Source organism: Carassius gibelio, chromosome A10, assembly GCF_023724105.1.
Source record: "Carassius gibelio isolate Cgi1373 ecotype wild population from Czech Republic chromosome A10, carGib1.2-hapl.c, whole genome shotgun sequence".
Lineage (NCBI taxonomy): Eukaryota > Metazoa > Chordata > Actinopteri > Cypriniformes > Cyprinidae > Carassius > Carassius gibelio.
Window position 1 is genome coordinate 4204931 of NC_068380.1, and position 16566 is coordinate 4221496.

Here is a 16566-nt window from a genome sequence, read left to right on the forward strand (position 1 = left end):
ACGTTTTAAGGAGAAAACATGACGCTACGGTGTTCTTGAACTAATCAATCGTTCTACCATCTCTTTGAGAGTCAAAAAAAGAGCATATGAGGCAACACAGAATTAATATTCATGGCTCCTGACGATATATTGAGATCTTGTGATGCAAAATGATCAGAAACTGAATATTATTTACATAATATTACCTGTAATCCAGAAACTTAGATTAAGGGAAAATCTGACTGTTTTCCATGTTTCAATAAACTGTTTACTTCACTAGTTTTTTTTAGCATTGTTGAATTATACCTGACATGAGAGCACAAAAAGTCAATTTTGAGATTTATGCATCATCTGGAAGCTTAAATAATCTTTGCATTGATGTAACATTTATTAGAATCGAACAAAATTTGTCTGAGATACAACTATTTGAAAATCATCTTTAAAGTTGTTCAAATTAATTCTTAGCAATGCATATTACTAAACATAAATGAAGTCTTGATATATTTACGGTAGGAAATGTACAAAATATCTTCATGGAACATGATCTTTACTTAATATCCTAATGATTTTTGGCATAAAAGAAAAATCTATAATTTTGACACACAAAGTGTATTTTTGGCTATTGCTACAAATATACCCATAGACTTAAGACTGCTTTTGTGCTCCAGGGTCCCATATTATTAATTCACCAAATAATGATGTGAAACATGGATGTTTAACATGTCTAAAGCATATAAAATGAATAAACTAGTCTTAATCAGTTCACTTGTTTACAAAAACAATGAAAAACCATTAAAACCAAAAAAAAAAAAAAGCATGGCGTCTAGACGAGTAAACAAACAGCTAATGTTACAAACTTGATCAAATTGTATAGTTACATTAATGAACATTCACTAGAAATGACTGATCAACATGAATGCATCTTGGCACACTGATAGCAAAGTCCAGGAAAAAACACATTTGGAGAACTTACCGCTGAGGTTTTGCTCAATGTCCATTTACGGCTTCATAAATGTCCTAAAACCATATCAAGTACGAGACATATGCAGCGCTCATGTTTGGAAGCCGAAAGAGCCCAAACAATGTGACTGCCTTACAGGAAGCGGCTACCCCCCATCCCTTCCCGGAGACCCAAAGCCTGACGGAGAACACAGATGCTTCCCCATTTCGGCTCAATGGACCACCGTTCCCAACCGGCTCACAGAGAAGGCTGGAGGTGTCCAGAAGGGAAAGGTCACGCATGAGCTCGCCATTTATCTTCCCTAATCCAGTAGAAATGAACAGCACGGGGTTACTCAGGGTCTCAGAAGTCATCGGGTGTTTTCTCCCAAAGGAGCGTGACGTCACACTTATATGTCTCAGGAAACAACATCTTCATTATATGGGAGGGATCACATGATTACAGACTCCTTTACTACACTGTGAGTCACAGAGATAGTGAATCAAATGATGGCATGACAACGTTATTATTCTCTGCTCGTTCAACACAATGTGGAATTGAATGGCCTCTATTTTTGTTCTTAAGAAATGTGTCTGGTCTTATTACGCACAAAATACACTAAATTAAAATAAAATAATTTAAACATAAAATATAATAAAAAAATTTAATGCATACTTAAAATTATATAAACAAAAATAATAATAAAGTAATAAAATAAATTATATGTAATATAAAAATTTAAATCACGAAATTAAAAGTATATTGAAAGTATAAAAATAATAAATACATTTAAAAATAAAAAAAATTTAAATTTGTTTTATAAAAAACAACATTAAAATGAAATCAAAATATATAAAATAAAAAGTACAATAAAAAACAAACATTAATATTAAATAATTATACTAATTAAAAAAAATAAAAATATATGATAAAATGCATAATATATATTTACAAAAAAATATGAAATTAAAAATTTATTAATATAATTACAAGAAAATTTATTTTTATTATATCATGTAAAAAATATATAAAAATAAACAAAAAATAAATATATAATATACTTTGAAAAAATATATTAAATGAATTTGAAAATAAATTGGATTAAAATTATAATAAAACTTAAAGAATAGCCACAGCACTAGATATCTGAGTTAGCAAACATATCAATATTATAAAATATATTACGTAAGTTAACTGCATTGGGAATTCTGATCCATGTTTTAAAAGGTCTAGTCTTCTAATATAACAAGAGTGATTTGCTGACATCCTAAAATAACCTTTATGAGAGTATATTTCAGCTGTAATAACATTTTCAACAGCCAAATCCACATCTGGATGGTCTTCAGTATCCTAATGCGTCTCTGAGGCTATAATGGAGTCCCGGTTTTGCTCTTCCCAGAGTCAGTGTACTAAGGAATCAGGTTACCGTGATGCAGATGCCCTTGGTACAATATTAGAGCCATCCACCCCCTCATGTGTGGAGCTGCAAGCACACAACGCTTTTAAAAATGTCATCCTATCCTCCCAGTAATGGAAATCAATGCTCCTAGGTAGCCATCAGCAGGGAGCCCGAAATACCCGCATCTCTGAGCGTTTATCTGAACTGGAGAAAACATCACATGACACACATGGTATGCACTTAGAAAAAAACAAGCATGGCGACAGACGACAAACAAGATTTAAAACATGAAACTGGCCACTCTTCTATAAAAAAAAATAAAATAAAAAAAAAAGGACAATGAATGAAATAATGCGGGATCCCTCAACAACAACTTCTTTGAGAAAAAACAAAACAAGACTGAGAAATAGTGATAAACTATTTATTTATTCTTTTTGGTCAAAAAGTAAACAAAACTTAAGTTTAATAATCAATTAAATAATAAAATTTACACAAATTGTTTTTTTATTTAAACTGCACAGGGTGTTTTTATTGAAATACAAGCATTAAAATATAAACATTTAAACAGCAGCTATAATAAAAACTTGTTTATAAAACTAAGAGTTCCAGTCCTTGATTCTGATTGGCTGAGCCACGTTCGAAACTGTTGTAAATTACAAAGTAACATACACCTTTGTTTACTTTGTGTGTGTTGCTCGGCAACCACTTTGTTGGAACCACAACTGTTTCTGAAGAGTTACATTGTTTGGTGGAAGAATACGGTTTTAATTAAAATCATTACACTTTATTTGCTCTGTCTTATTATGTTGAACTTTACTACGAATACGGCATAACAGTTTTATAAAAGCAATAAGCCCTCGGTGGCCGTGGTTTACAGTGAATTTATAACAGCTAAGGGGCTTTGTTAGGCACAACATATTTATAAAAATATACATTAAAAAAAAAAAAAAAAAACAGGTCAATTAATTTAATTTAATTTATTTTGGTAAAATATTTTCGGTTGCCAAAATCAGTGTTAATTTAGTATCATCGAGATACTATAATAGTTTTTATCAATCTTTTAAAAAATAAATATAATTTTTTGAATTATACATTTATATTCGCTTTAAGTTATTTATTTTTTTTATTATTTTTTTTAAATAAATTTTTATTTTAGTTTTAGTTATTGTAGTTCATAAAGTTGGCAACTAGCTAGAAGTTTACGTTATTTTATATTTAATTTTATTTCACTTCATTATATTCATCACTTCTAAGAACCCAGAAAACACTTTATGAAGAAAACAAGATCTCCTTCAACACCGCACTTGTCTGGGCAAGGTGCAAACTACATTCAGTAAATCCAGCAGAGATGTTATACGAGACGATTACAGCATTCTGAGTCATTACTGTAGGAACTGAGAAGCTTTGTATGATGTGGGCATCGCAATTACGAGTTACTGAGCTCATCCATAGAGAAAGTGAACTTGGGAACCTCTAGCGTCAACGTGACCAAATCAAGGAAGAACCGTGTCATAATTCAGAAGCATTCTGAAGAGAAATGAATCTGAAGCAGAACGACACACCTCCTGTGACTCATGTGAACCCCCAGCACTAAAACATCAGCTGGAATTGGAAATGACAACCAACTCAAAACAAGCGATAAATCCTCTCTCTTCTTTGTAGCCGATGTGAAAAATTCTTAGAATGGGGCTGGAAGATTTAGAGGGGGGAAAAACATGCAATTTTTATGATAAAAACTGTGACTGCAATTAAAAATTTGATTAAATTTTTTTCCCCCAGGTTTATTAGTAGTGCTGCACATTAAATAAACATTTATACTAAAATAAAATACATTAAAATTGCGATATTTCACTGTAACTAAAAATAAAAAAGTAGTATTTAAATGTTTAAGTATTTAAATTACATCTCAAAAATTATAATATTAGTATTTTTATATAAAAAAAAATACAAAATATATATAAAATATTTATATAAAAAAAATTAAACATTCCAGGCTTAGTTGTAGCACTGCACAATAATATTTATTAGCTACTATGAGTATTTATTTATAGTACTGTTAGTAATTATAAGTACTTAATAAAATAGAATATTAATTAGTAAATAAAAAATTAAACGTACTGAAAAATAAAATTATTGTAATATTTCACTGTGCGATAAAAACAAGTATTGAATAATATAAAATTATAATTTTTATTACAATACTAATCTAAATTCCTTATATTTTCAAATGTTAAACCATCAAACTTATCTATTTTGACAGTCTGCATTGATCCTAACTGGACAGGTAAAAGTTAACACAAAATTAAATTAAAAATGCAAAACTTTTACTGTGATTAAACGTCTCCTAACCAGGCATGACAAGTTAAGAAACTATAAGTCACTTAAAAAACCCAAATGGACTCTTGCATTGCTCTCAAGTTTTAATAAATGAAAAAGCTCTGGGCATTTGATTTGTGAGCGCATAGAGGGGAATCCCAGAAACGCTGTTTGCCTGCAGAAGATTGTTTCAGCCGCCGGAAGGGAAGGGAAGTGACAGCAGGATGGAGCCGTGCTGCATTCATCCAACAAACAAAGACAGGAAGGGAGACTATTTAAATTAAGCTGTGAGCAAAACGGATGGGGCCTTTAAACACTTCCATGAGAAATAGGAAGTGATTTCGATGCTGGAAAAACTGGAGCAAGCAGATCTCGTGAATAAAAAACGAAAGTGTTTATCGTTTAGGGAACCCGCAGGGCATTTCTGATGAATGAGAAAACCACTGCAACATTGATCATATGCATCTGTTTACATAAGAAATTGCTAGTTTTTCCGTCCACATGTGTTTTTGTGTTCGGGAGGTTTTGTACTCGTTCATAAGTTGCGTTATAGTGCCCCCCAGTGTATAACAGTGAAAACACGAAAAGCTGTCAAAACTTGTCTTTGGCGGGGAAGTATTTTCATGTAAAAGAAGAAATAACTTGTCCATGGCGGAGAAAGAGTTAATGGTTCTGCCAGTTTTTTTACTTCGTAGACAATTATGTATTACTTATAACATTATACAGTTTTCATTTCTATGCTGTCTATTGCTGATGATCGCATTATTTATCATATGCATCTGTTTACATTAGGGATGGGCATTCGATTAAATTTTCTTAGTCGATCGTCGGGAGAATTAACGATCGACTATCGATTAATCATTAATATTTTATAATATAATTAATTATTTAATTTAAAAAATGCAATGAATACAAAAATACAGTGTGTTTTTCCTCGGTGATACCTTTATTACAAGATCAACTTGTGGCAGACAGTTAAACTACGTTCAGGCAAACCGAACATATATGCGCGTGCTGCATACAGTGCTCTAAAGCAGCGGAACCTGCAGCTGCTAGCAGGCGTTTTTAAACAGAGACCTCATTTGTTCCAAAACAATAATAATGATAAAAGAATCATGTTAAACAATAACATTAAAAAAACATTATAAAACTTAGATCGGACAGATTTTGTAAAAATGTAACTCAAAACTATCCAAGCCAGAAGAAAAGGCCAGATATTAGCCTCCCTAACAATTACGCTAACTTAACAAATTATGCTACTTAAAGCCTCATGAAAAATAACTAACTTTAGTAACTAGCATACAACTTCTGCACGAGTCTACGGATTTTTGTTGAGAAATACCATATAAGCATGTTGACATGATCTGGTGTCCAGACGCGACCGCAACCCTGGTGACCGTCAGTCCAGCCGCCGAAAACACCCACTCTGAGGGAACTGACGTTGCCGGGATGCACAGGACAGGTACATCATTTGAGTCGTGGCCGTGTTGTACTTAAACACCCCATCGCAATGTTTGCAGTTAACTAGTTCGCTTTTTAAATCAAAATGGTCCCACGCAACACTTCACCGTTACATCTTAATGATTATTCTTTTGAAATCAAAACGTAAGATCACAGATAACCGAGTAGGGTGTCAAATATTGCACCCTGGTGGTAAAATATTTATTTGCTGCCACACTACGTAACGCATTAGATTAATTAATGCATTAGATTAAAAAAGTGCTTTAGATTAATCGATAACAAATTAACATGATCGAAGAAATCCTTAACGATCAATTATCGATCGTCGATTAATCATGCCCATCCCTAGTTTACATAAGAGATTGCTTGTTTTCCCGTCCCGTTCATGTGTGTTTTTGTTTCAGAGGTTTTGTATTCGTTCAGAAGATGCGTCTGGTTGACTATGACTTGTATACATTTTTCTGAAAATTCCTGTCATTTGCACTTAAACTGATCACCACTTTTTAAGCTACTACTAAATATTGTCGAAACTTAATTTTCTGTAAACTTGCCTTGCAATGATTTGTATCGTAAAAAGCTCTATACAAATAAACTTGAATTGAATGTGTAATAGCGCCCCCCAGTGTATAACAATGAAAACACAAAAAGCTGTAAAAACTTGTCAATGGCAGGGAAACAATTGATATATTAATATATTATAAATATTACAACGGTTACATATATATTGCGAGTTAATGCATGCAATACATTTTTTTCAGTTTAACATGTTAAAAATATTTAATGTAAGGGGCGGAGCTAGAGTTGGCCACAACTGCTGCTTCTGTCTTTTAATTTTTTGACAAGAATTGTGTTTAGACACAAAACATCTTTAGGACCACATCAAAAATGAGACTTTTCACTCTGAAGTGAAAAGGTGAAGAGTTACGAGAAACTAAGATGCGCGTCAGATCCGCGTCACGTTCAGCAGCAGCAGCTCTTAAAGCAGCTGAAATAACCTCATAACAGCTGCTGTGATGCTGCTCATCACATAATAAAAGAAAAAATTATTAATCATCAGGGCACTCTATGTGTCCAGTATCAGATCATCTTGATGAAAAAGTTTACATCCAAAAGCTATTACACAAGCCAAACCATCAACAGCGATATCACTTCCTGAGACCCGACACAGACAAATAAGATTTTTCTCTTTCTGAGAATCAAATGAGTGTCTAGGGAACGTCTGTGGCATGAGGCCTTCTGAAGAGCAAGTTCCTTTGGACACTAAATGAAAGCATGCAAAAGGCAACATTAAATTTAAAATGTTCTCATTTAGCAGAAGCTTTTATCCAAAGCAACTTACATTTGAGCAAAATGAAAGTATTGAAAATTAACAAAAGGGCAATATTATGTCAAAAGGGGTCATATTAACTTATACAGGGTTGACACAACTTGAGGGTGAGTAAATGATGACAGGATTTTAATTTTAATTTCTCAATGCACACCTGGCAGGCTGTCTCTTCCACTTCAAAAGCTGGACTCAAAGAAGAGCATGCGAGTCCTGCCTTTGGTGTCCAGAGCTGAGAGAAGGAAGAGTGCTTGGTGGGAAATCACTGCCATTTTTAGCCTTTAAAGTCCACAGCATTAAAAGAACCGTACAGCGTTTGGATGACAAAACAAGGTGCTGAGGAGTTTAAATACAAACCCTTTGAGGATGAACAGAACCTGACTGGAGGTAGGAGGAAAAAGTATGGTAGTGTAGTCGTATAGTCAGTCTTTTTCTACTAGCACTCTTTCTTTAAAACGCTAAAGTGAACACTCAGAGAATGTATTGTAATATGCACATTACTATGTGAATTTAATAAATGCAACGTGCCAAACATCTTTCCACCGTTCCTGTTGTTAAAATAGAAACGAGAAAAAAAAAGAAAAAAAAAGCAATTATCATCATTATAGTTGCATAAATATTACTATATAAACTAATTGTTATTTTTATGTAAAACTTCAAAAGTTCAATACTGTTGTTCTGATATTTAATAGTTTTTTTTTTGTGTGTATAAATCTTTTTTATAATTATTATTAAAAATAATAGCAATTGTGATTTCCCCAATTTATTCTGCATGGTACAGCAAGCAAATATTCTGAAAGTCAATATAATTTTTTTCCCTAAATCATAATGAAAGATTATGAAAATTGTTTTATTCTCAAGAATAATGCGTGTGTGTATATATCTCTTTAGGTATAGGTATATATGTAGGTATATGTAGCATTTTATCACTTCCGGTTCCCTCATCTCGAAGTCATTGGAGCTTTTAAAGTTTTTAGACATAAGCTCAAGATATTTTCATGTGTTATCCTATGACATAAAATACATCAATGATTCCACGTGCATTTTAACGCTTTTATATCCCATCAATGCAGCGCTTTATGAGTCAAGAAACACGTGTTGAGGCGGTAAATAGAGTTGGTATTTGATTTCATGTTGTCCAGAACACAATTACGCTGCTGTATGATACAAACAGACACTGCACCTTCATATTGGACGCCTCGGTCTCCAGTTTGTTGAGGTGGTTGGAGTTGTCCTCGAGCTCTTGTCTCAGGTTGGAGTTCTCCATCTTCAGCGCCTCCACTTGCTTCAGCAGCTGATCATACGATGCTGCAGCCATCTTGGACTATCTCTTGACCTACAACGACCCAGAACACAGGAACGATCACATGTGGTTCAGAGCGATGCTCGGGTAATAATACACAGAGCAGGACGGACAACAGATGCATACAAGACTATTCTGATATACAAGACCTTACAGGTTTGGAACTAAATGAGGCTGAGTAAATGAAGACTGCATTAAGTTCTGGATGAACACTCATAAAGTTTATAAAGATTGATTGATTTTTGACCATTATATTAGAATATATTCAAGTTCAGAGACAAAATAACTGATCAAAGATAGGCTTTAGCAATTAAGCAAGCTCATTTGTTTATATAGCACACTTTATACACAATGGTAATTCAAAGTGCTTTAAATAAAAGTGATTTAAAATCAACAAATTACATGCATATATAGATTTAAGAAAAGTATATAAAAAATTAAAAAAATTAAAAAAATTAAGCAAAGAACGTTTAAATCTTACAACATTATAGCTAACAAAAATATCTGCAAAATCAGTGGCGAAATTGTGATATATCAGTATATGGATCACTGTACAATTATCGGCTTTTTCTTTGTTTAATATACTGTTATTCAGAGGATGATAAATAACAGTATATTAAATTTTATATTCATATTTTCGCATTTTATAAATAATAACTATAAAATAGCATATATATATATAAACACACACAAAATTATATTTCTAAAAGATATATTTCATATCTATAGATAGTTAGATATTTCTCAACTTTACAATATTGATGGTTTGCGAGGTAAAAAACTGCAATTTTATAAAAATTTTAGATTTCTTTCCTCCTACCAAGGGGGGGGGGGGGGATAGCATGCAAAATAAAACATGCAGTGAAAAGAATAAAGTGAGAAACATAATGCTTAATGCATGTATGAAGTGTTGGGCTGAAAGATTCCTCAAAGCCCATCAGTGTCGAGTCAATCGTGAGTGAGCATCATCCTCTGAACTGATGCCATATACTCAATGACCAGGTCACCACACTCACGAGGAATACAATAACACACACGTGTGAGTGTGTGTGTGTGTGTGTGTGTGTGTGTGTGTGTGGAAGGCAGAGCCGATGCCAGCATGAAGCTGCGATCAACGAGTCCCTATTTTTATCTCCATCCTGAAGTGAAGGTCTGATCAACCGTGTGGAAAAATCAGCACATCGCCACTAAATCACCACTGACATGCTAAAGATCAACGACAAGCCCTGTTCAGCATGACTCTAGATCTCTGTAACTGTATATTAATGCATGCAATTGGGGAAAAAAACATATTTGCACTTTCTGAAGAACCTGTTTTCTGGTCCAGCAGGTGGAAATGGTGCACCTGATCACTTTAAAGCACAATTAGAGCACACTTCTCCTCAAATACATGCATGCATTATCAAAGAGGAAGCACATTTTGAACTTGAATAATGAGCAATGCAACTATGTGCATTTGCCCTCAACAACGCAACAGTTTTTTTTTTTTGCTAAAATACTAAATTATAACATATTGCAACATTACAGATTTTCTAGCAAAAACACGTAATAGTAAAAAGAAGATATTGCATGCATAAGAACTTTAATAGATATGAGCAATGCAACTATTTGCATTTGCCTTTTTTAACCACAATATCGAATCATTATCTCTCAACATTAGGAATATCAATGGCCTGTGATGCAAAATATTGCAACATTATCAAAATATTGATTTATTAGCAAAAAAGGGAAACGGAATAACATTGCATGCTAAAGAAACATTGCACTTTAATAATTACAAGCAATGCAACTGTGCATTTGCCTTCAAAACGGTTTGTGCTAAAACACCAAATTGCACAGGGCAAAAAACTGTCAAAGGGAAAAATGTGCCTGTGGTGATTATTTCACAACATGTACAATGAACTCAATTCCTTCCATTCCACTTTCACCAGGTTCTGTTTAACCTGGTTTTACATTAACCAACATAAACAGCCTAGATTACAAGCAGCCGGTCAATGTGTCAGGGCTAATCTGCAGCTGTAACCAATCAATGTGACTCTGCTACAGATTCTGCCACTGTTTCCAGGGCATCTACAGCCATTACAAAGAAGAATATACTATCACTATCCGCCTGTTTATAACAGATTGGTCAGATTTCCAAAGGGAACTAAATGTAGCCGATACAGACAACAACCAAAAAAATGGAGAGAAATTTATTTGCATAATCCACATAATTGCATCAAGATCTTGCGATCATAAAGTAACCTGAATAATTAACCAACATGGATGCTTATGATTTAATTAGGGCTATTATAAGGACAGAAAGAGTCCGATTGCCACATAAACCTGCTGACGCACATTTTGTGCATAAACGAACACTTGCACTTTTAAAAGAAAATGCAATTAAAAGGAGAAATTCATGTATGCAATGATGCATTTTATGCTCACAATATTTGAACCTTGCACAATGTATGCTTCGCGATTTTGTATTCTTATAAATCCATCGTAATGAAGAGTACAAACCTCTCTCTGGCATGTTGTAGACAGAGCAAAATGGTCGACATCTACTCAGCAAAAAGGCTCTAGGTATGAGAGAATCAAAAGGAAACAGGGAGGAGTAAAAAGGAGAAAGACTCATTAATATTTCAACACTTTCTTAAAAAATGAGAATGCACCTTGGCACGTTTTCCAAAATCTTGTGTGCATTTATTCATTAGAGGTTGTGCATGCATCGCTTCTGACGTGTCAAAGCAGTCACCTCTTCGCCAGCAATGCAAGATACGAAATGCCCTGCATTCAAGATGCCCTTCCCTCCGTGCACAAAGACACGGTGTGCAATGACATCCCAGTCTAACATGCACCATCTAACCTACCCACAATCCTGTTTTGCACCAACATATCCAGTCTGCTTTGTTCGTGCATCACCCGCTAAATCAGAAAATAAGGCTTTTGTTGCAACAGCCCCTTTCATCTTGTCAGGAGCATTTACTGCTTACATTTAGCATGGAATCTTGTCCATCGCTGTAAATAATCAGCCTTCTCGCGCATCTGTCCTCTCACGGCACAAAAGAGGCTTTTTAAGCATCCTGGTGATCAAGCATGAATCCCAATCGATGCACATCCCCCCACTGACTCCCATCAAAACAAAAGGCTTATCAGCACCGCCTTGCTGTACCACAAACGCACTATTATTTCCTCAGAGCTGAATAGCCAGAACAGTAGACGACGCATCAGCACGCTTGCATGGAGAGATCCGGGCGTTAAACAGAGACTTACCCCATTCTGCTCCAGTGACAGCCTCCATCCCAGCAACACATCTACTGTGTCAGTTGCCGAGAGCATCAAGCCAGCCCTGAGTCACATGGACGAGGGCTCGGCCAATCAGAAGCAGCCAGCCCAGGCCGGTGCTGGTGCAGTGGCTGATGGTGGCTTGCCCACCATACAGCTGCTTCCCTTGACTGGCTTTATAAGCTCTTGCGGGGGAATGGCGGAAGGTCACATGACATGATTTACAACAAAAATGATCAATATGACAGCCTAATCACGGATCATATAGAATGTTTAATGCATTAAAGAAAAGCTATGATGGACGAATAAAATTGAGAGATGCAACTGAAATCGATACTGAAACTCGAAATTAGATGCAAAAAAAAAAAACAAAAAAAAAGCTTGACATTGCATAAACACACACTTTAATAATTATTCTGTGCAATGCAATTATTTACTTATTATATGATATTAATAATTATATGCAATGTCAGACATTATTTATTAAGTAACTTTCATTTTAAATATTTTATTGAATGCAAACAAATGGAAAACTATTTAACATTATGCAATTGCATGATGTAATTAATTTATAACATTTAATAGTGCAATAATTTAATAAGAAAATGACAGTAATTCTTCAGATTTACATTTTGCATGCAAGATGCACAAGTACACGATTTCTACAATCTAACCGATCAAATAGAAAGCTTGCACTAAACAATTTATGTACAATAAACCCTAATTTAAAAGAAATGTCTCACAGTGCATGCATAGACTGATGCATAATAATTATTGTGTTTAAGAATTATATGCAATGAATAATTTACGTTTTTGCAATGTAATTTTATTATGAAATGGTTTTTAGAATGTAGTTTCATAATTTATAATTTTATAATAATTGTGAATTAACAGCTTGTAATTAATTTAATACCTTTATCCCATACCTTTTATGTATGCACATAAAAAGCCTAATTTAAACATTGACAATTCACATTCAGTATTACGTAATAATAATTAAAAAACCCTATCATTTAAATTCATTTATTAAAAAAGCTTTAATCTAAAATTTATTTTTACGGTCTATAGAAGAAATACCAAACGAGATATTTCCACAAATATACAAAACCAGCACAGTAATGAAACTTATGCATGAAACTCGAGTGGAACGAATGTGTGTAAACCTTAAAAATTACTCCATTTGGGACAAATGACAATCAAAACGTTTTACTTCTGATTTACATAGAAATTTGTTGTGCTTGTGAGCCACAGTTTCAAGCCAAAACATAATACACACACAACATTTGCTCCAAACTGTAAAGGACACAAAGGGTTTTCTAAATAGCTAATATTTTAATAAAACCTCAATCTATAATTTCCATGCTTAAGTATCCCTGTTCATTTAGTGCTAATGAAGTGTAGGACCTATACGTGACAAAACACAAATATTGCACTCCAAACTTGATTTGTTCAACCAAAATCAGCAACTTTTCAGGAAGAACTGAGAAGACAATGACTATAACGATAACAGTATATTAAAAAATACACCAAAACTTGTCCAATCTCACATTAAATATCAATAGGTTTGCTACGGTCAAGTTCCCCCAGATTCGTTTCAGAAATACAAACACATACAAAAACTCCATCAAAAATGTACATTCTGTCCTTATTTATACATTTTTGCTTTACTTATTACACAGGGTTTCTGCATTTTTATAAAAGGTACTTTTTAAGCACATTTTAAGACCAAGTGAAGAATATTGAAGTAATATATTGAATGGAAAACAATACATCAGTATTAAAAATGCTTGAAAAATACAAACTCTCTGCATTAGTTTTTGATTGCAAAAAAACAAATGCATTCTCTTCCTTAGTATTTTGTCTTGTATTACAGCCTAAAGATTCTTTAATCAAGTTACATTAACTCAAGAAGCAAAATTACATCAAATAAGAAGTCTTGTTTAACAAGAAACTGCTCAAACCTAAGTTTATCATTTAAAACAAGAACAGATTTCTTCCAATGTGCTCAAAAAAACAAAAAAACAAACACTTAATCTGACTCCATGGATAGACATTTGTTCTAGTTTTAATCAGAAATTCTATTTAGTTTTCAGAAAACTAGAATTCATATTTTTATTTTGCATCACAAGTAATTACAAATTGGAAATACGATTTAATGCACTGATTTAAGGCTTAAAACCATGAAATACTAACAGAAGACAATTATAAATAAAATATTGCTCACTGTTTTCAATGCAAAAAACAATAAAAGAGCATTAAAGCAAGCAAATAAAGTAAATATATATATATAGCGAGTTATAGCATGCATAACTGTTTTGACACCCCTAACAATTAAGTAATAAGTACTATTTCACTGCAAATAACAACAAATAATCATATAAATATCATTTAATTTAAAATTATTTATTTAAAATATTTTACTTGAGGACAGGGAGATAATATTAGATGCATCGTAAAGCAGTAAAATAAACAATAACCATACATGACATTTGCACTGATATGATTTTATTCAGTATTTATGGACTTCTGCTCATATCACAGCTGTTCTATAAACTCTTAACACATAATTACACATAAATAGACACTTCTCGAGGCTCAGCTTTAGAAAGCACTACTTGTTTTAAAAACACACGGTTTTATAAACTCAGACAAAGCATTATTAACAGAAAATGTGTTTATTAACGTGTATCTGAGTTTGTGTTGTTTATATAAACACTGCTGAAGCTTTTTAAACTCTTACCTGCACAAACATTCGTCCTCTTCCACTAAACCACTCGAGTGTATCGCCCAAGTCGGGATAAATCCCCGGAATTCATACTGTTAGAGCCCAGTAAACGGATGTTTCTCGGTTTGCTGATTATATCATGTGTTTGTTAGAAACTTTTGCTTCTTTTGTGTGAGTGATCTGCTCAGCAGCTTCTGTCTCCTCGACGCTGCGCCATATTGTTAGTGGACGCGCATGCGCAGTGAGCTGTATGCGCAAAACTCCACCAAGCGGCAGGTAAAAGAATTGCTTCATTCTCTTCAATAATGGTTAGACATTTATTTAGTGGATAATAAAAAATAAAATAAAATAAAACAAGGCTTTTTATTTCACATTTCTGCCTTTTTCCCCTCAGAATTGTGTGATATAAAGTTGCAATTCTGAATTTTTTCCCCAGAATTATTTGCTTATATCACGCATTAGTATCAGTATTAATATGGAAGCCCGTTTCTGCCACTAAATAAAAAATGAAACAAGGTAATCGTGACTTTTTAAATCACATTTCGTATTTTTTCCCCCTCAGAATTGTGTGATATAATCTCTTAGTTTTGAAAAAGTAAAAAATAAAATTAAGAAAATTAAACGATTAAGAAAATAAAGAAAATAAGAAAATAAAATTGCGACTTTATATTAGGCAATTCTCACTTTATAACTCACAATTAGTAATTATTATTACTAATATTAGTATTGGTATTAATATGGAAGCCGTTTCCGTCACTGAATAATAATCTCGCAATTTAGTTTTTAGTTTTTAGTTTTTTTTCTCAAAATTGCAACTTTATATCAGGCAATTCTGACTTCATAACTCACAATTAGTAATTAGTATTACTAGTATTAGTGTCAGTATTAATATGGAACCGGTTTCATATTTCTAAACCTGTTAAAGTCAGAATTGCAAAGTATAAACTCCCAATTGCGAGAAAAAACTCATAATTGTGAGTTATAAAGTTAGAATTACTGGATATAAACTCACAATTAAAAAAAAAAAAAAAAAAAAGTCTGAATAGTGAGATAAAAAAAGTCACCGGACAAGGCAGGAAAAAAAACTAAACTATGAAAACTATGAACTGAAACAAGGCTATGAAAACAAGAAACTGAAACAAGACTATGAAAACTAGAAACTAATACAATAAGAGAAACAACTCAGAGAGTTGTTTTTTTTATTTATTTTTTTATTGCAACTATTGCTAGGAGAGGAATATATGCAGAACAATACTCGGCAGTGTGTGAGAGGAAGTCCAATACTTATAAAGCGTGTCTGATGATTGTGCTGTGTGTGTGATTAGTCTCAGGTGCATGGTGTGATTGTTATCATGTGAATGTGATTGGTGCAATGGAGCATGGGAAATGTAGTCCAGGGTGTACTGTGTAGTGTAAGAGTGTATGGTGGATGATGACCCCTGGTGGTGAATTAATAGAACTTCATAGACCGGATCTTGACATTATTAGAGCCATTTTTACGTAAAGAGATATTTAGGGTAAAATAGCTTTTTGTAGAGAATGTTTCATACATTCATGTTGCTCACAGCAAGTTAAAAACACAATGTACTTTATAATAAATGATTTTATTTAAAAACGTTAATGTTTTACAGAAATATTTTTAACTAATAAATTTGATTTTGAAATTTACTAAATTATAATATCATTGAGCATTATTTAATATTTGAAAATTATTTATTTATTAAATTATTTTATTACAAATAATCATTATTTATAATAAAAAGTTGACTGATAAATAAATGCATGAATGCATGATACAAAGAATGACTTCCATTATTATTAGAGGACAGGATGCGCTGAGTTTCCAACAGGT

At 33.1% G+C, this 16566-nt stretch overlaps 1 protein-coding gene across 3 annotated transcripts in view; it reads right to left on the reverse strand.

Moving 5' to 3' along the window:
* LOC128020873 (adenomatous polyposis coli protein) overlaps positions 1-14949 on the reverse strand; it is a 33883-nt gene extending 18934 nt beyond the window's left edge. The window contains exons 1-2 of one of the 3 annotated variants that reach the window (XM_052607631.1): positions 14730-14949; positions 8603-8755 (exon numbers count right to left, since the gene is read on the reverse strand). In XM_052607631.1, coding sequence (XP_052463591.1) covers positions 8603-8737 — 135 coding nt within the window. In that variant the 5' untranslated portion in view covers positions 8738-8755; positions 14730-14949. Of the gene's footprint in view, positions 1-8602; positions 8756-11224; positions 11262-11977; positions 12052-14729 lie in introns of those variants that run through there. The other 2 variants (XM_052607632.1, XM_052607633.1) reach the window with 2 other exon arrangements.
* Positions 14950-16566: the final 1617 nt, after the last annotated feature.